This window comes from Candidozyma duobushaemuli (genome assembly GCF_002926085.2).
Source record: "Candidozyma duobushaemuli strain B09383 chromosome Unknown C_B09383, whole genome shotgun sequence".
In the NCBI taxonomy this organism is placed as follows: Eukaryota; Fungi; Ascomycota; class Pichiomycetes; order Serinales; family Metschnikowiaceae; genus Candidozyma; species Candidozyma duobushaemuli.
Genome location: NW_020289897.1, coordinates 510,347 through 532,837, shown reverse-complemented (window position 1 = coordinate 532,837; position 22,491 = coordinate 510,347). Strand labels below are relative to the sequence as shown.

General features: G+C 44.1%; 8 protein-coding genes across 8 annotated transcripts; 4 read left to right on the top strand and 4 right to left on the bottom strand. All coding sequences in view use genetic code 12, as the record gives it.

Annotated features, from left to right (window-relative positions):
* Nucleotides 1-12: 12 nt before the first annotated feature.
* CXQ87_003116 (uncharacterized protein) lies at nt 13-1,218 on the bottom strand (the record flags this gene model as incomplete). The annotated part of the gene is made up of 1 exon (XM_025481600.1): nt 13-1,218. The coding sequence occupies one exon, from the start codon at nt 1,216-1,218 to the stop codon at nt 13-15; it is 1,206 nt and encodes a 401-aa protein (XP_025336218.1).
* Nucleotides 1,219-1,241: 23 nt separating this feature from the next.
* CXQ87_003115 (uncharacterized protein) lies at nt 1,242-1,693 on the bottom strand (the record flags this gene model as incomplete). Its single annotated transcript, XM_025481599.1, has 2 exons — nt 1,242-1,390; nt 1,426-1,693. The coding sequence occupies 2 exons, from the start codon at nt 1,691-1,693 to the stop codon at nt 1,242-1,244; spliced, it is 417 nt and encodes a 138-aa protein (XP_025336217.1).
* Nucleotides 1,694-2,705: 1,012 nt separating this feature from the next.
* Nucleotides 2,706-3,038, top strand: CXQ87_003114 (iron transporter SMF3; the record flags this gene model as incomplete). Its single annotated transcript, XM_025481598.1, has 1 exon — nt 2,706-3,038. The coding sequence occupies one exon, from the start codon at nt 2,706-2,708 to the stop codon at nt 3,036-3,038; it is 333 nt and encodes a 110-aa protein (XP_025336216.1).
* Nucleotides 3,039-3,106: 68 nt separating this feature from the next.
* On the top strand, nt 3,107-4,171 carry CXQ87_003113 (uncharacterized protein; the record flags this gene model as incomplete). Its single annotated transcript, XM_025481597.1, has 1 exon — nt 3,107-4,171. The coding sequence occupies one exon, from the start codon at nt 3,107-3,109 to the stop codon at nt 4,169-4,171; it is 1,065 nt and encodes a 354-aa protein (XP_025336215.1).
* Nucleotides 4,172-4,214: 43 nt separating this feature from the next.
* Nucleotides 4,215-10,772, bottom strand: CXQ87_003112 (uncharacterized protein; the record flags this gene model as incomplete). Its single annotated transcript, XM_025481596.1, has 4 exons — nt 4,215-5,571; nt 6,106-6,309; nt 6,372-9,545; nt 9,706-10,772. The coding sequence occupies 4 exons, from the start codon at nt 10,770-10,772 to the stop codon at nt 4,215-4,217; spliced, it is 5,802 nt and encodes a 1,933-aa protein (XP_025336214.1).
* A 1,257-nt stretch (nt 10,773-12,029) lies between these two features.
* Nucleotides 12,030-12,740, top strand: DPB4 (DNA polymerase epsilon noncatalytic subunit; the record flags this gene model as incomplete). Its single annotated transcript, XM_025481595.1, has 1 exon — nt 12,030-12,740. The coding sequence occupies one exon, from the start codon at nt 12,030-12,032 to the stop codon at nt 12,738-12,740; it is 711 nt and encodes a 236-aa protein (XP_025336213.1).
* A 24-nt stretch (nt 12,741-12,764) lies between these two features.
* CXQ87_003110 (uncharacterized protein) lies at nt 12,765-13,686 on the bottom strand (the record flags this gene model as incomplete). Its single annotated transcript, XM_025481594.1, has 2 exons — nt 12,765-13,612; nt 13,659-13,686. 2 exons carry the CDS (start codon nt 13,684-13,686, stop codon nt 12,765-12,767), a joined length of 876 nt encoding a protein of 291 aa, XP_025336212.1.
* A 780-nt stretch (nt 13,687-14,466) lies between these two features.
* Nucleotides 14,467-22,478, top strand: CXQ87_003109 (ATP-dependent RNA helicase; the record flags this gene model as incomplete). The annotated part of the gene is made up of 2 exons (XM_025481593.1): nt 14,467-18,213; nt 18,585-22,478. 2 exons carry the CDS (start codon nt 14,467-14,469, stop codon nt 22,476-22,478), a joined length of 7,641 nt encoding a protein of 2,546 aa, XP_025336211.1.
* Between the last annotated feature and the right edge of the window lie 13 nt (nt 22,479-22,491).

Genomic DNA, 22,491 nt, shown 5'->3' with positions numbered 1-22,491 from the left:
TAGCAATTTCATCTATTTATATTTTTGAAGAGAATCGAGAACCTGTTGCTTTATCATCGCCAACATCCGACTCTCTTCGTATCTCGAGTCCAATTCCTTCAATAAGCCGTCATCGACACATCCTTTACTGATAACGATTCTGACCTCTTCGAAGAAATTCTTCCTCCAGTTTTTCGTGAAGTTGTCCCATTCTCGGGAAACATGATTGAATCCTAAAACCCATCCCAATAAGCCAATCGCAAAAGCTGTATTGGCTTCAAGACCAACAAATAAGTATCCCAAAACTGACAAAACTGTTAAGGGAAGCTGGTAGTATATAAAGCCTAAAGCGAGGCAGCTGTATACCACTGGCTGGATTTCGTTGGCAATACGCTCGTTCACTAGCGTCCTCTTAAATGCTTTCAATGGATTCAAAACGCCAGTCTTATCAGAGTATGCTGCAAACTTTTGTTCTTGAAGCCTAGCAGTGAGTTGACCACGAACATAATTGTAGCTCTCTATACTTTTAGACATAAAGTTGGCCTGGAAAAAGTCTTTAAGCCAGTACTCCACATTGTCGTTCCTCCAATACAACATGTACCACCTGAGCTTCTTATCAAAAAACTCATTCGTTTTGGGAATTAAGGTCTTTTGGAGCTCTTCATGCATAGATGCACTGCACTCAACCAAACTGTTGAGCTTGAGGTCGTCATAGATTTGATTGATTTTTGTTTCTGACAATGTATTCCTGGCGATTTCAGTACAAATGACATGGAACATCCACGAGGTCAAGTTCTCGGTACGTAAATACCACAGTAGAAACTTTCTGACTTCAATAATGTTGCTTTCTTGTAATGCGTCGAAGTACTCTGATGCTGCTTTGGTGTCTTCTTTGAGGAACAACTCAATGCCTGCAAAAGCCTTTCTGGAATTAATTTTGATCGAGTGGTGAGTTACGGAATTTGACCTCTCGAAGGTTACGGGCGTCAGTTCGGCAGAATGTGGTGTGAACTCGGTGTTGTCGATGATAGTAAGCATTATCTTCTTCTGAACATGGCGAGGAAGATTGTCCATGAGCGTAGAGTATTCACTGGTGACATAAATGAAAAATTGGCAATTGTCAGTGAGCTTATGGACATCGCTTTCCCTGTTGATCTCTAGAAGAGCCAAACTGTTAGGTGTGGTACTCAGAGGTTCGAATACTTCTGGGTAGGTTCGTCTGAGCTCTGGAATTAACATTGGAGAGGGCACGTTATATTTCGTTACCGTGCGCTCGAAGGCCCCGGGAGGATGAACTCGCTGGGATCAGGGTCCTGAAGATGAATCAAGTTGTTCTTTTCTCTCGAACGATTTGCCAAAGGTCTAAACCACTTCTCGTTATTGGACGCCAATGGGTCCGCCAAAAGCGATTCTATGACACGAGAAGTTTTGCGAACCTCGTCCGACTCATATAGAAGTCCCACAAGGATCTTCTCCGATTTTGTTGTATTTCTGCGTAACCCAAGAACGATTGTATCGTGGAGTAAGTGACAGTGTCGTACGGATACCACCTGACGTACTTTTTGAGACCATCAGTAACAGATGTAATTGGCGATAGCTCTAGTTTGTTCGACGCAGACTCTGGTTTCTTAGCGGTGGATGTATTGAATCGTGAGGCAATTCTGGACGATCGCTTCCAGAGCCTGATGGGGAGCCGGGCCAGCCGTATGAACATAGCAATTGGCTAATTGTTTGTACTAATGAACGAATGGATTTTGCGTGAGCCGAATGTATATGATCAGGGCCTCAAGTGATCTCGATGTAGTAGTTGTCGCGAGAAGATCGGTCGCACCGAAATGCGGTTGATTGTGAGTGGACTGCAAAGGGTCCCCTAGTTAGCTAGCCGATTTTTTGATGAAAAGCTCAAATTACATCGTTTTCGTTATTCTCTAAATATCTGCAATTTGAAAATTCTAATCGTGTGTTTGTGTGCAAAGGAATACTTTATAATGTAAGGTAGATTTTGACCAATGGTTGCGAAATACTATGCGCTCCTCTGAATTTGACAAATTTCTACGATTTGTGGAATGGTCAGAAGTATTGCCTTAGTCAAGATTTGATGTTACATTGCATGAATTACACGCTTCAAACCTCACACTTAGGACAGTCGGGAAGGTATCAAATTAGAAGAGCCATAGCAAGCTTCATTTTCACCTCCGAACGGCACCAATAGAGAGCACACCATGTAATTGTAGAAACACACGCATGGAAACGCCTCGATCAAGCCACCTCGTGGAACCCCAACAAATTAAAGTAAAAAAAATCGTAGTGATGTATTTCTCATGGAGATATTTGCAAAGCACGTCAAACAGCCGTATATGCTCCCGATAGCACCCATATCTTTGTGGCTCCTACGACGCAGTCCACGCATGTGTCAGGGTGCAAAATCCGGGGTATTTCTAAAATCGGCTTCGTGAGAGCAGATTTCAATTACTTATCTACTCTTGGGAAAGAGCCAACAACTTTTAGGTCAAAAATGACCTATTGTTGTATCTTGAGGTGGGGTCGATAATCCTCGCTTATGCACCGTTCGTATGTTGATAACAGTGCGATTTGACGTACGGTCAACATTCGCAATAACTACTTCTTTTCATGCCTGTGCTTCCCAATGAGCGTCCAGGCCGCCTGGCTCTTCAGCAGGGCTGGGGGTTCTCAGCAAATACGCGTCTTTCATTGGTCCAGGTATAATGGTGTCCGTTGCATACATGGATCCCGGCAACTATTCCACGGCAGTTTCGTCAGGTGCTGATTACGAGTACAGTTTATTGATTATCATTTTCCTCAGCAACTTGTTCGCTGTTGTTTTGCAGTGCCTTTGTGTCAAGTTGGGTACCGTGACCGGACTCGATTTGGCGGAGATGTGCAGATTAAATTTGCCCTGGTGGCTCAACTTGTTTTTGTACGCCTGTGCTGAGATCGCCATTATCGCGACCGATTTGGCAGAAGTTGTGGGAACTGCTATCGCTTTAGAGATCCTTTTTGGCATTCCCTTGTTTATGGCGTTCTTATTACTGTTTTAGACGTGCTCATAATCTTGTTGGCTTATCACAAGGACGGAAACTTGCGTCAGACAAGAACATTCGAGATAATGGTTGCAATCTTGGTTGCTGCTACGTGCGTTTGTTTTGTTGTCGAGCTTTTCAAGTGTGACTTTGAGCCTGGTTCATTTGGCAAAATTGTCGAAGGTTTCTTGCCAGTGAATTTGGGTGTATTCACCGAGTCTCGGGCATTATTTTTAAGTTGTGGTATCGTTGGCAGTACTGTCATGCCACACTCATTATATCTTGGATCATCATTGGTTCAGTCCCGGTTGAAGCATTATGACATCACAAATGGCAACGTTGACGTCAACGACGAAGGCGAAATAAACCTACCAGCGGAGGAGCAAAACAACCATTTGGCTCCAGCCCAGAACAAATTCCTTGCAATGTCCGATGGATCCAGTCTCGCCAGGAAATATCGTCCTTCTCACGCTGCAATTAAGTATTGTTTGAATTACTCATATACTGAGTTGGTTCTCTCATTATTCATTATAGCAGTATTTGTCAACGCGTCGATATTGATTGTGGCAGGGTCCACCTTATACGGCAAGCCTGATGCTGATGACGCTGATTTGTTGTCCATCTACGAAATGTTGTCTCACTACATTTCTCCAGCCGCTGGTTTAATCTTTGCATTGTCCATGCTTTTTTCGGGACAAAGTGCTGGTATCGTGTGTACAATGGCAGGTCAGATCGTTTCAGAGGGATTCATCAACTGGTCCTTCAAGCCTTGGCTTCGTCGTATCATTACACGAGTTTTGGCGATCATCCCAGTGTTGATTGTCATCATTATTTTAGGTCGCGAGGGTGTGGCTACAATTATGAACTCGTCTCAGGTTGTTTTGAGTTTTATTCTTCCAGTCGTCAGTGCTCCGTTGATATGGTTCACTGCTAGCCGTAAGTATATGGCTGTCAGTGACATCAGATCTGGTCAAGCTGACGAGCAAACGGCGTTATTATCAGAAGGTGAGGAGGCGAGCGATTCTTCGCAAAAAGTTGTGTTTTTTGAGAATAGTAAGTGGTTGAATGTGGCAGCTATTGGCACATGGCTCATTATTACATTCTTGAACATCTATTTGGTGTACCTCTTTTCCATTGGTATTGAGGTTTAATTAAAATACATAGGGGGTGGTGGTTTTAGAAAAAGATAGACATTCACATGAAACCTTTCTTCTTTTTGTAGGGCCCTCTGATGCTAGCGAGTCTGCCAGTCTTGTTAATTGAGGAAGTGGATGAAGGCATGTGTCCCGGCAAAACACCTGGGATCTCGTTAAGTAGCACAGGCAACTCCTTGCTGAGAGTGTGAGGGAAAGCCTGGTCCTGACCGGCTTTGGACTGGAGAAGGAGGGTGAGAAGTTTGGTAATTTTCTTGTAAAGAACAACTTCTGCAACAGATGCATCGTGCTTCTTATTACCGCTCAGACGGTATCTTTCTTGACGCAACTTGTTGAGTCTGAGAATACTCAATGATATGACCTTTTGGATTTTTGCGGGCGATTTGAACTCTTCTTTTTCTCGTCTCAATTCAGCCAAGGCCACAACCTCTTCTGGTCTGTAGTATACAAGATTCTCAAGCTTGATGACATCCAGGCTTACATCTGAGTCATCCAATTCCAAACTGTCTTTTCCATTTGCGTCGATGGCAGCTGGTTGGTCGTCGAGAGGAGAGTCTTCTTCCATAGCTGTATCCTCCTTATTAGGCTGAGCTGCTGGGCGATCACCGTTCGATGGTGTGGTTCCAGAATACTTTTTCGTTATGTCATTTATCAACTTGACACCGAAATGATTGAACCACACGGAATTTCGAAGTGAAGCGCTGAGAACCGAGCTTCTCAGGTCAGTGGCCGGACCAAAAGATCTTATTGTATTGGACACCTTTTCAAAAGTTCTCAACTCGTTGTCAAAAGTTTCTTTCACAAGAGTAGACTCAACAGGCGGTTTCAATGCTCTTTGCTTATACACCAACCACTTGGGGGCCTCGACAGTATACCAATTTGGATGGAAGAAGCTATCCAATATTTGACCACCAAGCTGACCAGGGCCAGGCGGTTTGGCCACTGGGTTTCCGTAGTTCTTCAAAGTTTCCGAGTTGCTAGGAACGGTTTTGGTAGAACCAATGACCTTCGCCAACAGGTATGGATCAGGTACAATTGTGTTTCTAAGATCAAGAGCTGACTTTCCGATCAAACTGGAGAAGAGTGGTTGCGTTTTAATCTTAGGCTCGGGTGGTGATTGTGACGAGTATAAGCTGTGGTAGGCTGGAAGAGGTGGCTCCTCCACCTTGTTCATGTAAACAACAGTTTCACCGTTTGCAACATTGTAGCTGGAAGAAATTTTGTCAAAGTCCTCACGCAATACGTTAAGAACATCTTCCGGATCATCTTTGACGACTTCTTCATCCTCATTTGTGAGCCGGAGGCCCAAACGTCCAGTTTCCCTAATCAAGAGCTCTGTGGTGAACTTGTAGAAGTAATCAATGTTTTGGTATTCGCCAGTGCCAATTTCATGCTTGCTTATCTCTTGACTGGAAGCCACAGTTATATCATGATAGATTTGATAAGGGGAAGTGTACTGGCCTTGGTCTATTTTGTGCTTTATCGAGACTCTCTTTTCATCAGGGGTTTCATCTATGCGTTTTTGGAGTGACTCTAATATAAACTCAGGGGTTTCTTGGAAGAATGTCTCGGGAATGGACTCTTGTTGAATTATGGCTAGCGTATCAGCTTTTTCTAAAACCACAAAGAAATCTAATAGTAGTTTGGAGACGACTTGGAGTTAGTAAAAATGACAGAAGCATAACAGATACATATTTCATCAAAAGGAAATAAGAATCAGCCAATTTTTTGATGAGAAATTGTAGTCCGGGTTGTGTTCTCATTGTACATACTTTGATTATCGTTTTTCATGGTGCGGTAAACAAATGTAGACAGTTCCTGGTAAACGCTTTTTTTTTCTACTCACTTTTGGTGTTGATAATGCGTGTGCAGGAATTTGATTTGACTACACACTTCCTTATATACATGCAGGGAGCAGTTCGCCCTCTTACTCTTCGAATAAGAGTTTGATCTCCTCGATTCTTTGCTTTCTTCTTTCTTCCTCTTCAACTTCAACAGCTTCTCCCATCATACGCTTCCTTTCTTGAATGCGCAACATCTTGGTTTCTATACTGTTCTTCACAATAAAGCGTACAACCTTGACATTCTGAGCTTGACCGATTCGATGAATTCTGTCAATAGCCTGATCCTCAACACTTGGAGACCACCACGGGTCCATCATAAATGCGCGATTGGCGCAAGTTAAGTTGAGACCGACTCCCCCGCTTTCAACGACAAGAGGAGGACGACAATCTTTCCACTCATTTTACGCTCGGCCGTGAAGCTCAGCAAGATCTTTTCACGGTCGTTGACATTCAAACGACCATCGAATTTATAAACCTCGAAATCGTCGCCATTGTTGCTGATGACCTTCAACTCGTTTTCGATCAAGTCAAGATAACTGGAAAATTGTGAGAACACCACCACTTGCTCACCCGGAGCTTGATCCTTAAGGGCTATAAGATGACTTATGAGCGCCTCAATTTTTGAGGATGTTCTGTCTGGATCATAGTGGTAAAGCTGAAATTCATACTTTGCGCTCGGATCGTCCACTTGCTCGTTTGTGTGAAATCTAACCTCCTTCTTTTCCATCTCCTTATTTCTGCTTTTGAAGAGTCTGTATATCGAGATTGAGCCACGACAATCTGGGCAAAGCGGACTGTTACCATTGTTTGCCTGAAACTCTATGTGTTCTTTCAAGCAGTGGAAACAAAAACTATGGCCACATTCAGTGACTATCATCTCTCCAACACTTATCGGAGCTTGAGTACATATGGAGCACTCACTGTTCGGGATATCAATCCGCTTGTAGAGACCATACATCGTCTGCTTCATTTTCGTATCGCTCTCGAATCTCTCAGACAAATAGGGTTTTTCGAATTCCTCCAACTCACGAGCCCAAGTCTCATCGAGCTCATCACTTTTCGAAACGAGATCAGCATGGCAACAAATTTGCCGTAACCGCAAGATGTGTGTCAAGATCTGAGTATACTTCTTCAACAAATCACCGCTTTTGATACCATCCTTGAAAGACTGAAATGCTCTGGTTTTAAAAAAGTCATAAAAAAGTTGCTCTCTCTTACTGAAATCAAGCTCTTGCACAATGACTTCCTTCTCCGGGAGACTGATGAGAGGTTTGCCTTCTTTCAGTTTCATGTTCTTTGTACGCCTCAAAAATATCGGTTGCAAGATTGATTTGACCACGTCCAACGTTTGGTTGAACTTCTTTTGCTCAAAAGGTAAGGTCACAAACGTTTTCCAGTATGAGAAATTACTCCAAGGTTCAAGCTTCAAAAATTTGACAATGGAGAATATATCATCTAACCTGTTTACCACCGGGGTTCCAGTTAGTACCCATTTCCTTCTCAGCTCCAACTCATGAACAGACTTTGCCGTTTTGGTAGTCCTATTCCTGATTGTATGACCTTCGTCCAAAACGATTCTAAAATATTCAACAGAGAATAAACCCAACTTAGGGAGTTTGCCGTTTTCATCACGCGTTTTGTTGAAACGAGTCCACTCGTTCTGAACTGTGCCGTAAGTCGTCAAAACAACAATCGGTATATTGGTGGATCGTCCGCATAATGTCTGAGAGAAATCGGCCTGAACTGTATCACCATAGTAGATAAAGCACCTATGGTTCTTATTGTTGTTAGAACGGTCAAACTCGGCCTTCCACTGTGACAACAATGACATCGGAACAATAATCAAGGTCGTTTTGGATGCGTAACGAGGAGGCTCGAATTTAATTGCCTCTAGATCATAAGGAACGGAATGGATGAGAGACAAAGTCGAAATCGTCTTACCCAAGCCCATCTCATCAGCAAGGACTCCGCCCTTTAAGAAGCTCTTCATCATAGGTTTGTCAGTGGACATCTCGCCATTATACAAATTGGCGTAGAAAAACCCGTCCTCAGACAGGTTTTCAACCTCATTTGCAGGGTCTGTGGGCCACTTGAATTTGCTCCAAAGAGGGTTCGCCACACCTTCATCTTGACGAATTGCTTGACGCCTTTGCGTAGAAAACCCTTCGCCTTCACTTGTTGACAACGTCTCAAGAGTATCAATCTCTTTTTCTCTCGCCAACATCCATGAAAGTCCATGTTTTTGGTAAGGCCTGAGCTCCAACTTGAAATTCTCTTTTGGAGGCGTCGTTGACTCCGGCAAATCATCTAAATAATCTGAATGCTGATTGGCGGTATAAAAGTCTTTCAACTGATCAAGACTTAGTTCATCCATGGTGGCATTGGTAGAGGTGTCTTCAGGGGAGGCATCGTCATCGAGTACCACAAGTTCTTCAGCGGGCGGCAGATTTTCATCAAACGGAACAATATGTAACTTATCGAACAACTTTGCGATGGACTTTTGTTTGAGTCTTAAAGCTGCCTCAGCATCGGTTTCTTTTGAGTAGTTGAAACCGGCTCCCTTTGAAACTTTTCTTTTCTTTGACGGGGAAGCATCATCCACATCCTCACTACCAACGTACTTCTCATGATTGACAAAAGTATTATTATTGAGGAAACAGCGGACCAGAATGTAGAAAGGGTCACCTATGGAAATCCGTTTGCTCGTTTCCATCATCACTGCTGCTTCGAAGTGAGCTAAGTCGAGATCAATTAAAGGTGAGAGAATTCTGGTAACATCTTCCGGTAGACGGCCGATCTCTCTGTTGTCACTTCCTTCAGTGTATAATCGAATAACAGCTGAATCTCCAAACTTTGCCTGAACCTTTGAGGATCTTTTCATCTTGCTTGGTATAAGTCTCTTTATTACCAAGGGTTGCTTATAATTAAGACTGCGAAGGTATGGTCGCGTTGCCCAAGCTTCCAAATGAAGCGTCCCTATGTATTTCTTCCACAGGTTGGCCTTGATCTCCTCTTGATCTTGCTTCACTTGAGTTCTCATGCGTTCATAAAGCTCTTTGATTTCCTCGTTTCGTTCTTCTTTTACATCCTTTTCTTCCTTGACTTCCTCTTGCGTTGGAGTCGCGCCCAACTCCATACTGTTGAAGTACTCATTTGTTGCAAGCTGAATGTAGTTGGGTCTGTTGAAGTATTTTTGGTAAAGATGACGCAATGCCTTGTTGGAAGCATCGCCAATAACTGATTGTAGTTGACTTTTGAAAAGATCAAATCCGATTTGTGATAGTCTAGTTTCGGAGCCGTTTGAATCTTGCAGAGACGCTAGAGTCGTCTGCTCTTCGATAGGTTGACTCAGCAAGGTCACCGGAACTTGGGTCGTAGTCGTATCCTGGGTAGGCTGTGATGAACCGTTCTGCTGAGGCTCCTCAATCACCTCGACCACGTCCTCATCATCGTCTTCCTGAACAAAAAGGGACTCAGACGAGCCTTCGGGTGGCTCAACATGAACAGGTTCAGGTATGGAAGCTGTCCTTGGAGGAGGATTTGGACGGAAGAATCGGGGCTTCTCCATATTAGACATTCATTCGGATGGAGGCCTGAAGTGTCACTCGCCTTCGCGTCTCTGATATACCCCATATGCATGCTCGATGCGTTGCAACCATTGATCGCCTTCTTTATAGGAGAAGACACAGTGGGTTTAGAATTTGCTGATGAATGGAACCATTGTAATTATTTTTCTTGCACCAGTCTTTCACCTTGCTTGTGTTGACGAAAACATCTTCGGTGTCAGGGTCCTCTTCTAGGACACCCATATACTCCAATGCGAGTAGTGTATCCTCTTTCCGGAATCCCGTGTCGTTTCCAAGTTGCAGAAGAGTGACGTTATCTTTATGAGCTAAATCTGTGGTTATATGGGACGCCAACTTTTTGGACCAGAATCGTAGGTAACTGACCTTTCCGTATGGTGAGAGTGGGAACTCAGGACCCAGCCTTGCCATGTTTGGTGTCACCAGCGCGAGAGCATACAGAAATTCGATAAGGAGTTGCCCTAGATGGAGCCTCTGGTACGGTGGGAAAACACATATGCATGCGAGGTTGTTGTCAGCTTCCCAGGAATTGACTTCTCTGGAGAAAAAGCCCATTGGTTTGAAGTATTTGCGTAGCACCGATCCGGAGATGTCCTCATCCTGGGGATCGAAGCCGTAAAGAATGTAAAAGTCGAAGCAGTCGACGTTGTAGTAGACCGACTTGTCATCGAGGAAGAGCTTGCCAAAAAGCGAGAGATTTTGGCAGAAAAGCTCATGGGTGAACCCTCGAACATGCTTGATGAGGTACGGTGCTTTCGTATCTGAATAGACCAACCTTCCCAATGGCGGAAAAGGCTTTCGTAGAGGGCACAAAGTTCTGTGTAATGTCATCTTGCCCTCGTCTGCGGTGTATTTGAAGCAATGCACACACACATACAACTTGTCTAACCAAAGCTGCGAGTCCACTGCGGGTGTTTTTCTTCTTGAAGAGCCACTGACATGTATGCTGTCAATTCCTAGCTCTGAGTCGCCAGCTGAGTTGAAATACGCGCCGTTACCGTACCATGTTTCGAACTGATGCTCTCCCAAAACCACCAGTCCGATGTTTGGGGCACTTAGAACGCCGTATTCGTCGCTTCTTTTCAGTTTTGGATTATGCGAGCTTTTGCTGGAGGGCTTTGCTTCTAAGACTGGAGCCTCCACAACATCTACTGTGCTGTCGGCCGGCATCTATCGAGCGTGATGATGGTGTTGATGCGATGGATTGTATACCGCGAAGTATGTAGTGGAAGCTGAAGAGCGTGGTTGGAGAGGTAGGGATTGCGGATTATGTAAAAGGGTGATATCGCTCGGAAACAGGAAGTCAATATCTACGAGTTTGCTCAGGATTGAGCAATTTGTCGGGGTGAAATGTAGATGGGCTGCAGTTGTGGAATGGCTGCGAAAGAGGTATAAACAGTTTGGTGAGAAGTCGAAAACCTCGAGCTCTTGAATGTATTCATGAGGCGATCTCAAAAGTAAGGAAAATGCATTTTGTCCTGAAACAATAGGTTTGACGACTCGTGACGATGAACACCTGAAATCCATGTGGGCCCTTAGACTAAATACGGCTGCAATCTACACTTTCATTTCATTTCAGAAAAGCTTAAGAGCTAAAGACGCTGAAAGTACGTTTCAAAGTTTGCTAAGCGTATGCCCCAAGCAGTTTGCCCATTCTGACGCCATCAAACATGCACGATGCACGAACGCCGTCATACTGATATTTTCTGCATGTTCGAAAGAATTCTAGAAATTCGAAGATTTCCATCGAAAGCAAATTCTCGACTAAATCTTACATCATTTGTCAGCCGTGCGTGCTTTTTGCGCCATGCTGGAAGCACAAATCACTCAGGGCATAAGTCACTCACTCATGCGCCGCACAATTCACTCACCAGCTATATAAGAAGGTCCCATCCACCTGAAAATCTTCTGTATCAAAAACAAATACAAAAAAATACAATGACTCCAACCTCCAACTGCAAATGTTCCAGCTGCACCTGTGCTCAGTGCACCTGCTCCCAGGAGTCCTCTTGCAAATGCTAGATTAAATAGTTATAAAATTTATTGAGTGAAAGGTATTGTAGGATATACTTCTCTAACGCTTTTGCAATGTAGCTGCGCAAATTCAACGGTCACATTGTCAAATAAAGAATTAAGATAGATACCACTCATCTGTCAAGACCACAGACTCACCTTATCTGAGCGAATCAAGTTTAGCAGCCACTCTCAAATGGGTCCACAGATGGAAAATGGCAATGGGAGATCGACAGATGAACAAATCAGATTATATTGGAAAAACTCATAGACCAGCATTTCTAGAGCAAATTTGACGATTCCAAAATTATTTCTGTTGATGAAGCTTATAGGTCTTTCGTCTGACGTATACAGGTGTGTCGAGCTACCACTCTTGATATCGCGCAACGCGTTTCTGAAATATCCACAAGTACGATGCCACCAAAGGGTTGGAGAAAAAATGCCGAGGGAAAGTTCCCACAAGGCCACAAAGACAGCGAGTTTGTCTCCATAGACGAGATACTATTCCCAAAGTCTGTGATTCAAAAGCTTGCAAAAAACATTGTTCAGTCGGACGATGGAAACATGATCATCTCCAAGGACTCTTTAACAGCATTGCAAAGATCTGCCACGGTGTTTGTTTCCCACTTGATGTTCCATGCTAGACACATTGCTAAAAATGCAGACCGTAAAACGGTGAACTCGGCTGATATTTTGCAAGCATTGGAAAAGGCCGAGCTTATGGGCTTCGTTCCAGAGGTACAGCTGAAATTGGCTGCTTTTGAGCACAACGCAGAGATCAAGAAGAAGCAGAAAGCGGAGGCCAAGGCTGCTGGTATCGAAAATGACGAAGGTCCTTCGGCTAAGAAGTTAAAGGATAATTCGGAGAACAGTATAAGTGCTGACAAGAGAGAGCAAGAAGACGATGAGGAGCCCGAGAACGAAGATGACGACGATGACACCGAGGTAAACACCCAGGTCGAGGACGATGAGGATGAGAACCCTGAAGACGACGAAGGAGGCGGGGACCAGCGCTCTCAAAATCCTATTGCTTTGCTTAGCAAGGATGACCAGGAACTCGAAGGAGAGAAGAGCGACACAGACCATGCAGACACTACTGAAGCTCCCGAAGATGATGACGAGTAATGTTGACTATAAAAATCAACCTATTTAATGCCTGATGCAGTGGCCGAATAACGGAAACCCGCATTCGAAACCGATGAAAAAGTATAGCAAGAGCACAAATAATGACACACATACGATAACAAACTTGGCGTTGCTAAACCACATTTTTCGCTTGATGGCTTGTGCTTTCCGTTGGAAGACCAGAGAGGAGGAAGTGAGACGATCTGTTTGGTCCACAAGGGAATTGATTTTGTCTCCTCGATTCATGAGCTTGTTTATATTGTCGAGCATCAACAGACGCACCTCCCCCACCTCCTCATTTGCCAATAAAAGTTGGTTTGGTGTAATTACGTCTCCACTCAGTGGGCCTGACGCATCGCTATCATCGTCACCACGATTGATAGCACCATAGTTATACATGCGCTGATTCGATTCGTATTGCATCTCCTCAAATTTGATGATTTGCGTCATGTATAATTTGAATTCGCCTGGTTTACTTTTGCTTTGTTGCTCCAGGGCCGACTCGGCATTCTCCGCTATGGAGCTCATTTCGCTTCGAAACTCGAAGTACTTGTCCATAATCTTCTTGAGAATGGATAGAATAAGGGTTTTGTTCACATCATGATGCGCCAAAGTAACCACAGTGACAAGATCATTGCTACCATCAGGGTTGTGGAGAGTCTTTTTCATGAAGTATATCAAGAGGAAAGTCTTGGTGACTGCCCCACTGGTGTACACTGGAAACAGGCCTATAAGGGTCTTTGAGGAATTTATAAGCCCTAGCTCCAGCAGGACTAGCTCTGAGCAGTTCAAGTTACTGACGGAGTGCGCAAGCTTGACATTTTCAGTGGAGTATAGCGTTGACGAATTGAGCGTTAGCGTAGTGAAAATAACTGGTCATTAGTATTTGTTAGATCTAATTCGAAACGGCGTACATACGTTGTTTGTGGATATCCTTGTATGTCATGAGTAGTGGACTTTAAATTTTGTGGAGCTAATGGATTTGTTGATGTGGACTGCAGGAAATAGCAGCAGCGGATGCGCTTAAACGTCCGGAGTTTGATCGTAAGCAGCCCCACAGTGGGGAATAATAATCTAAAAATTTTAGCTTTTAACAGAACCGCCGGCTTCGTCAGTGAAGTGTAGTTTCCGTTACGTAAAGTGGAATTACACAACGATTCGACAAATGATTTCTCGAGGGAAGTAATGTAGAATGGGTTTGAGGCATATAAAGATTGGGTAGAGTTCGATTAAGCACTTCTCCAAATGAAGAACAAATTCGTTTTGTCTACAGCTTAACCGGGCATAGGAACTGATCAATTTCCTGTTTACCAGAATGCGCTTTAGAAAGTGCAAAGGAGATCATGAGTAGGATATGCCTCTCCCTCATTTGCTTCCTAAACCAGATGTAAGCTATGAATGCAATTGAGTGGAAATTTCATACATCAAGCAGAGAAACTGTTGCTCTTTATCTGTAAAATGTTCCTTGGCAGAGACCATCAATTTGCAACCATTTCGCGAGGGTCTCAAATATAGCACGTTGTCTTCAAATACCACACCATCGTCATCCGTAAAGAAATAGATTCACCTCAAAACTTCAATCTGATGTCACCATATGGGTGACCGATTTTTTACCAATTTGGAGCTGTTCCTTTCAAAAACGAATTATGAAGCCATTCACGTGATCTCATCGGTACTAAAAAATGGCGATGGGCTTATCCACAAGATCAGTCGAATCTGAACCAGCATGGGTAAATACAGAAAAAGGTTCAATGAAAAGGCTCGTGCTGGTATGCTTGCAAAGCAAGCTGCCTTAAAGAAGGCAAGACAGAAGCAATTCACTCGTCATTTAGACGATGGCACCGAGGATGCTGATGAGCCTAAAGACCTATTGCATACTGAGAGTAACCCCAATGCCGATATACTCAAGCCGATGACCGATGAAGAAAAGGCCGAAAGGAAAAGAAAACTTGCGGAGGCCTTATACACGGAAAACGAAAAAGAGGCAAAGTTGTCTCGAGCAAAGAGAAAGAGACTAGATAAGTACATCGAGCATCAGTTGAAGAGGGAAGAAAAGAAAGCCCTTCTCGAGAAGTTATCCGCAACCAAGATCGACACATCCCATTTAGCCCCATCGAAGCTTCTAGGTAAGGGAAAGCAGACCCGTAAAGAGGAGATGATTGAAGCCATAGACCTTGAGAGACAGGGAAGAGAAGACGATCACACCAAGGAAGTTTTGTATGAGACGCATGAGGCCAAGGATTGGTCTGACAAGCTGGATGAAGAAAACGATGTTAAGGAAGAGGAAGACGAGTTCCCATCAACGGAGACCAAATCCTCCTTCGTGGACTTCCGGCCCCAAAAGTTTGGTGGTTCAAGAATCGGATTTGGCTTCTCCAACATCACTAGAATTGAAAGCGACAAGCCAGCCAAGAAAAAGTATACATGGAGACTCAAGGTTGAGCAAGAAGAAAAAAAGAGAGCCAAAATTGAAGACGACAACGATTTCGTCAGCAGCGAGGACGAGGAAGCCGAGCTGGACGTCAACAGCAATGAAAATGTTGACGAACAGGATGTGGAATCTGATGATTCGGAGGCCCAAGACTCTGAGGATGATGATGTCCAGATCAAGGATGAATCTGGTGACGAAATCCAGGGCGAAGAGGAAGACGAGGGTACTTCCGAAAGCTCTGAACAAGGTAGCGAGGAGGAAGACGAGGAAGAGTCCAGTGAAGAAGATGAAAGTGAGCTTCCAAGATTGTTACAGAACAGACCAAAGCATTCCAAGGTGGCTGCTTCTTTCAAGGAATGGGCCGAGGAGCAGGTCAGAAAGCTTGAGGGCAGAACTGAGATGGTTCTTCCAGAACTCAAGAAAGAGACGCTTGACGAATACAGCAAGGGACTTCATGATGACAAGCCATTCTCAGACGACGAAAATGCTATACCTATTGACATGAACCTTAAACGAGAGGCCTTCTATGTCAACGTGAGCCGCCCACTTGAAATCCAGCAACTGCGTATGCAACTTCCAGTGTTTGGAGAAGAACATAGAATTATGGAAGCCGTTCACCATCATGATTGCATAGTTTTGTGTGGTGAGACAGGTTCGGGTAAAACCACGCAGGTTCCTCAATTCCTTTACGAAGCCGGTTTTGGAAATGTCGAATCAGACCTCTACCCTGGTATGATTGGTGTGACGCAACCGCGAAGAGTTGCAGCTGTATCCATGGCAAATCGTGTTGGATCGGAGTTGGGAGAAACTCACGGAAAGAGAGTGGGCTATCAAATCAGATTTGACACAACTATCAAAAATGAGGGTCAACCTGACGGCACAGCTCTCAAATTCATGACTGATGGTGTTCTTTTAAGAGAAATGATGCAAGACTTCCTCCTCACAAAGTACTCTGCATTGGTTATTGATGAAGCTCACGAGAGAAACATCAACACGGATATATTGATCGGCATGTTGAGTCGTATCGTCAAACTCCGAAGATCACGTAATAAGCCCCTTAAGCTTATTATCATGTCTGCTACGTTGAGAGTTTCGGATTTCTCTGAGAACAAGCAGCTTTTCTCCAGCCCGCCTCCAATTATTCAGGTTGATGCTCGTCAGTACCCAGTCTCAGTTCATTTCAACAAGAAAACTCAATTTGATTACTTGGATGAAGCGTTCAGAAAGACCTGCAAGATTCACAAGAGACTTCCACCGGGTGGCATATTGATATTCTTGACCGGTCAAAACGAAATTAACGGTCTTGTTAAGAAGTTGAGGAATGAGTTTCCCTTCAAGAAGGGTAAGAAACATTACCCCGACGATAACGGGGTCAGCTACAAGGCTAGTAACAATGTGGTACAGGAGGCGGAAGATGTTGATCTCGACATTGCTTTGAGAGGCAAGAAAGAATTCGATGGGTCAGAATCGGACTCTGCAGAGGACAGTGACGAGGAAGAAGGTTTTGAGGAGAAACCCGAACCGGGTCAGTCTGAGACTGACCCTCTTTATGTTCTTCCTCTTTACTCTACGCTTCCTACCGCACAGCAGATGAAAGTTTTCCAAGACCCACCAGAGGGAAGTCGAATGTGTATTGTTGCAACCAACGTTGCCGAGACTTCGCTTACTATTCCAGGAATTCGTTACGTTGTTGATTGTGGACGTGCCAAAGAGAGGAAGTATGACGAGGAAAACGGTGTTCAATCATTCGAAGTCGACTGGGTTTCCAAGGCATCAGCTGACCAGAGAGCTGGTAGAGCAGGAAGAACAGGACCTGGCCACTGTTACAGATTATTCTCTTCTGCTATCTATGAGGAATACTTCCCACAGTTCAGCAAGCCTGAAATTCTTAGAATGCCAGTGGAGAGTACAGTTCTCACGATGAAGAGTATGGGAATAGATCAGATAGTCAACTTTCCGTTCCCAACTCCACCAGATAGACTCGCATTGAAACAGGCCGAAAAGCTTCTTGTGATATTAGGAGCATTGGACAAGCAGAACAAGACTATCACTGAACTCGGCAAGACCATGTCTTTCTTCCCACTTAGTCCACGATTTGCAAAAATCCTCATCATCAGCAACCAATTGGAGTGCTTACCATATGTTATTGCAATTGTCTCCGCTTTATCTGTTGGCGATCCTTTCCTCGAAGAGCATGAGTTGGGATTAGGGAAGGAGGAAAAGCAAGACTCTGACGATGAAATTGAGACACAAGGAGATATCGAAAAGAAAAGAAAATTGAGGGGCAAGTTCCACAAGTCAAGAGCAGTTTTCTCAAAGCTTGATTCGTTTTCAGATGCCTTGAAGTTATTGAGTGCCGTCTGTGCTTTTGATCATGTACCACCGGCAAAGAAGTCGAACTTCCTCAGAGACCAATTCCTCAAACCCAAGGTTATGGAGGAGATCACAAAGCTCAGAAAACAGGTCACCACAATTGTGGCCAACAACACTTCGGCTGATACCATAGCAGAGAAACTAGACAATCATACACAGAAGCTAGGCGTCCCATCCAAGGAGCAGATTGCTGCAATCAAGCAATTCATAGCATCTGGATTTGTTGATCAAGTGGCCATTAGAAGTGATGCCATTGATGCTGAAATCAAGCTATCTAAGAAAGCCGCTGTTACTGCTGTTCCATATACTACCATGGGACACAAATTCGGACCAGAGGTTGACCCATACGTTTACATCCACCCCGGGTCCGTCATTGCATCGTCTGGAAAGACACCTCCACAGTACGTGATCTACCAACTGCTCAATATGAGCAGCAATACCACTGAAGGCAAGGTCACGAAGTTGAAATTGAAGGCATTGGTTGACATTTCAGGCAAGCAATTGGCCAATGTTGCAAAGGCTTCCTCGCTTATCACCTATTCGAAACCACTTGGCCATCCATACGGTCCCAAGAACATAACTGCCAGCAAGCGTGAATGTTATGTGGTTCCTAGGTATGGTGCTGCCATTGGTGATGGTGGTATTGGGTGGGATTTGCCCGTTATCAAAGTCACTCAAACTAAGAAGCATGGTCTGTGGATGACCGACTAAACATTCACGTGTACATTATAAGCGCAATATAATCTGCATCCAGGTGATCGTAATCAGTAGTTGGAAGATCGCTTCTACAAGTATAGGATGGAACCCTCGCAACGGATGAGCATGCTGAAGAGTGACTTAGAAACATCATTCTATATAACACCGATCTAAAGTTCGTTTTACCATTTTAGTTTTGATTTTCGATTCGAAAAATAATCTTTCGAAGTTTCCTCCTCAATTTGTTTGGCGTGTCTATTGTGGGTTCTGCTCAAGTTGCAACCATTGTGTGCATCACCTTTTTGTTTACCTTTTTCGAGCATCAACAACTTACACTACTAGAGATGGCTGGACGGCTGAGGGATGAGCGGCCCAAAAAAGCCAATGATGATTTCGAAGATGACTCTCTATTAATCCCAGAAAACGTCATAGACCAAGCATCACAGAGACTATTTCTTGTCTCCATCTTTGTGCTCATCCAATGCTGGAAAATCTACGACATACTATTAATCAAGGCGGACTCATTCTCCGCCCATATGGCATTGGATAGTGGAAGTACAGCACATGAACTGTTCACATCCCTTAATAACTTCACCTTTGTGTTGAAGTATGCAATAATAGATGGGTTCTTCCTATGGATGCTACCGGTGCTCAATGTGCCATTGCTAAGGTTTCTGCCCTTGGTGACACTACTACTGACCATTGTGGCCACTGCATTCACTTTTATGTTGGCTAGTGACTCAGCAATCCCGATTCTTTCGGGTGCATTTGTACCATTGTGGAATCTTGTCTTCCGCAACAAAGAGCTCACTATAGTCGGCGATTCGGTGAATCCACAGGCAGTCAGCGACATGAATGCACATTTCAAGGGTAGTTATACCATTCGCTACCTTCCTGAGCTGTCGGTGCATCTTAATCCTTTCCATTACGATCAGCTATGCTTGGAGGCCTCATCCAATGCCTATTCCACATTCCCTGCTTCCATTGATCTCCCAATTGAATTCAACACTACAACTGATATTGGATTCATGCAGATCCAGCATACATCTCCCTCGAAAGAGGTTTCGTACCTTGAGTACTCCGCTAGAGATGTCAATAAACTACTACGCAGAGATTACTCCCACCTCTCCAGCTATCCAGGCTACATATCCAAGGATGAGCGAGTATTCTATTTGGAAATTAACATCAAGAAACCTGGAACCTACAAAATCTCTAGAGTTACGGACAAGGAAGGGGCAGTTATTCGGTCATACAAATCTGAGTTCTCAGTTGCACATTGTCCAACATCTAAGTTCGTTTATCCTGGCCTTGATCGGACATACTCTCAGACCAACTGTATTGGTGAAAACCCGGGTGACATTGAATGGCCATTGCCGCTAGTCGAGTCCTACGGAGTGCTTCCTTTGCAAATTCAAATGGCTGCTGAAATTAACGGTAGGCACATAAGCACATTCAATGCCACTGTCACGGAGAGTACTGCCGACGAAGAGAAGACCATTACCAATGCCGTTAAGTTGACAAGAAATGCCCTTGAACAAGAAGTTCTCAAGCATCCCCAATCGTTCATTAAAGGTGCTCCGGGCTCTGTCAAATTTCATCTCTTGGGAGTAACTGACTACTTGGGTAACAGCAGAAAGTACAATCCATCATCATCAGATAAAGATGTGTTGTATTCTCTCAACCTTAACAGATCCCCCAAAGTTCACTTGATTGATCGCTTTCCAACCAAGCCCTTATTGGTGAATTCCACAAAGCGCATCTACTTCCAAGCTGAAAATGATGTATCGTATCCATTGACGCTCTTGGTACAGCATCAATCACATGGAGATGGAGGTACTATTGTAAACAAGACACACACCTTCACCGATGCAGCGGACTTCCGTAAGGGTATCGAGATACTGGACTCGGGATCCTACAGACTCATCGATGGGTTCGATAAGGCTTGTCCGTGTGACGTGGTTGCAGAACCACTCATTGTGACGACACCAGATCCTCCTAAAGTACAGATTGCAGGAAACCCGATTACAGATAAATGTGTTGGTGACATTGGTCTTGAATTTGATGTCAAATTCAGCGGTATGGCACCTTTCAAGTTGATGTATCAGGTTTTCAAGAATGAAACTGGTAGACTTAAGCCTGTCCTTAATGACAGAGGATTGGCGACGCATACCAAAACTACTTCCGATGAAAACCTCAAGTTCCAGTATCAGCCGAAGAGAGAAGGAAGTTATGTCGTGGTTTTCAAAGAATTGAAAGATGCGTACTATCAACTGCCGGCAATACCTATTGATGAAAAATCCAACACCTTCACCATATACTCCAGGCAACGCTCGGCACTCTCTTTATTGGCTGATTCCGTCTCCAAGGAAATACATCTCTGTAAGGGAGAAAACGCCCAAATCCCATTATCGTTCAGTGGCAACCCTCCATTCTCATTTGGTTACCAAATTACTGACAAGGCTACTAAAAAGGTAGTGACTCAAGACAAGATCTCCAGTTTGGGCGCCGAGACTTTCGAGATTGTGACGCCAAACTTTGAGAAAGGCGGTGAATTTGAGGTGGATCTCCTCGACGTTAGGGATTCGCTAGACTGCCCAGTTGAAATCCTTGGCCAAGGCACGGTGACAATTAAAGCTAGACAATATGTCCCAGAGGTTCAAATCACCCGTGATGAATCCTTCAAAATTGTGGAGGGTGACTCTGTCCAGATCCCGTTCAGTTACAGGCATATATCGAGTTCTCCTGCTAAGAAGCTTGAGTTAGCTGTTCAAAACCTATATGACGCCGACGATATCAAAAATATCTCCATCACTGCTAGAGACACTATAACGGTAAAGGAGGAGGGAATCTACAGGATAAACTCTTTCAAGGACGAGAAATGCCCCGGTGTTGTTAAAAATGCAAAGTCCTCGGTGAAAGTCACATACTATCCGAAGCCTAACCTCACATTTACCACCGACGAAGACAATCTTCTCAAGCAGCATTTTGATGGTGAGCATTCACTTCATTTGAAACTGGTTTGTCAGAATGGTAACTTGGCTATCAAACCACAAATCGAGGGTTCTGGGCCCTTCGAAGCCAAACACAGAATAGAGTATCCTGACGGTAAAGTTCTCAGTGGCATCGTTCCAATGCTGAAGGAGATTATTAATTTACCCACTGACCAAAAAGGCAATTATGAGCACGCCTTCACCGAAGTGTATGACCGTCTTTACACGGAACGTGTATTATCCAGACTTGATTATCACCAAACTCCATCGACTATTCGCTACTCCGTGCTCCCTAATCCATCTCTCAAGATTGGAAAAGAGCTGCTGCATATCCAGATCTGCGAATCGAAGGTGAAGAATGTGGATCAGATTTCTATTACTCTTCCAGTTGAATTCAAAGGTACGGCGCCTTTTTCTGTCAGTGGCTCCATCAGACACACAAACACTGACAAATTCGAGAAGTTTGAGATAAACGACATTGTTGACAACTACGTTGACCTTGGAAAAGTCAAATTTAGCGGTGCCGAATTGGCGGATATTCTCACAATTGGGGATCATCTTGTCATCTTTGACAGTGTCTCTGATGGTAATACCTGCAAGAATGTCAACATTCGTTCCCAAAATTCAGTTGCAATTTCAGTGACGAAGGTACCCGAGATCAGAAAGGAGAGTCTTAGACCGTATTACTGTGTTGGTGACCACGTCTTGTATAAATTGCACGGAATCTCGCCGTTCGTGGTTTATTATAGTTTCAATGATCAGAGCAGAAAAGCCGAGGTGGGCCATGACTTCCAAAGGTTGGCGGCGAAGCCTGGAGAGCTTTCTATTGTTGCTTTACAAGACGCTTCCGTCAGCCGTTGTTTGGTGAACTACACGAAAATTCCCGAAAAATACGAAGAGCTCAAGTTGCAAATCTATGCTCTCCCATCCGTCGAAATCAGTCACGGTGGGATTATCATTGAAAAGTTACATGAAGGAGACCAAGCTGAAATTTCCTTCAAGTTCACCGGAGTTCCTCCGTTTGAGGTAACTTATGTGAGAACTGTTGGTGATGACGTGGGGGCGCACAAGAGAAGAAGCGGTCCCAAAAAGCCTGGTAAGCGCAGAAAGGTGGTGGATAGCAAGACTATCAAGGACATCTGGGATTATGAGCATACCGAGATCGTCAGTCTAGAAGGTACCTATGACGCCATCCGTGTCAAGGATGCTTACTGCCAGGCCGTTAGAGATGTCGAAGAACTTCTCTAGTGTATAATAGAAT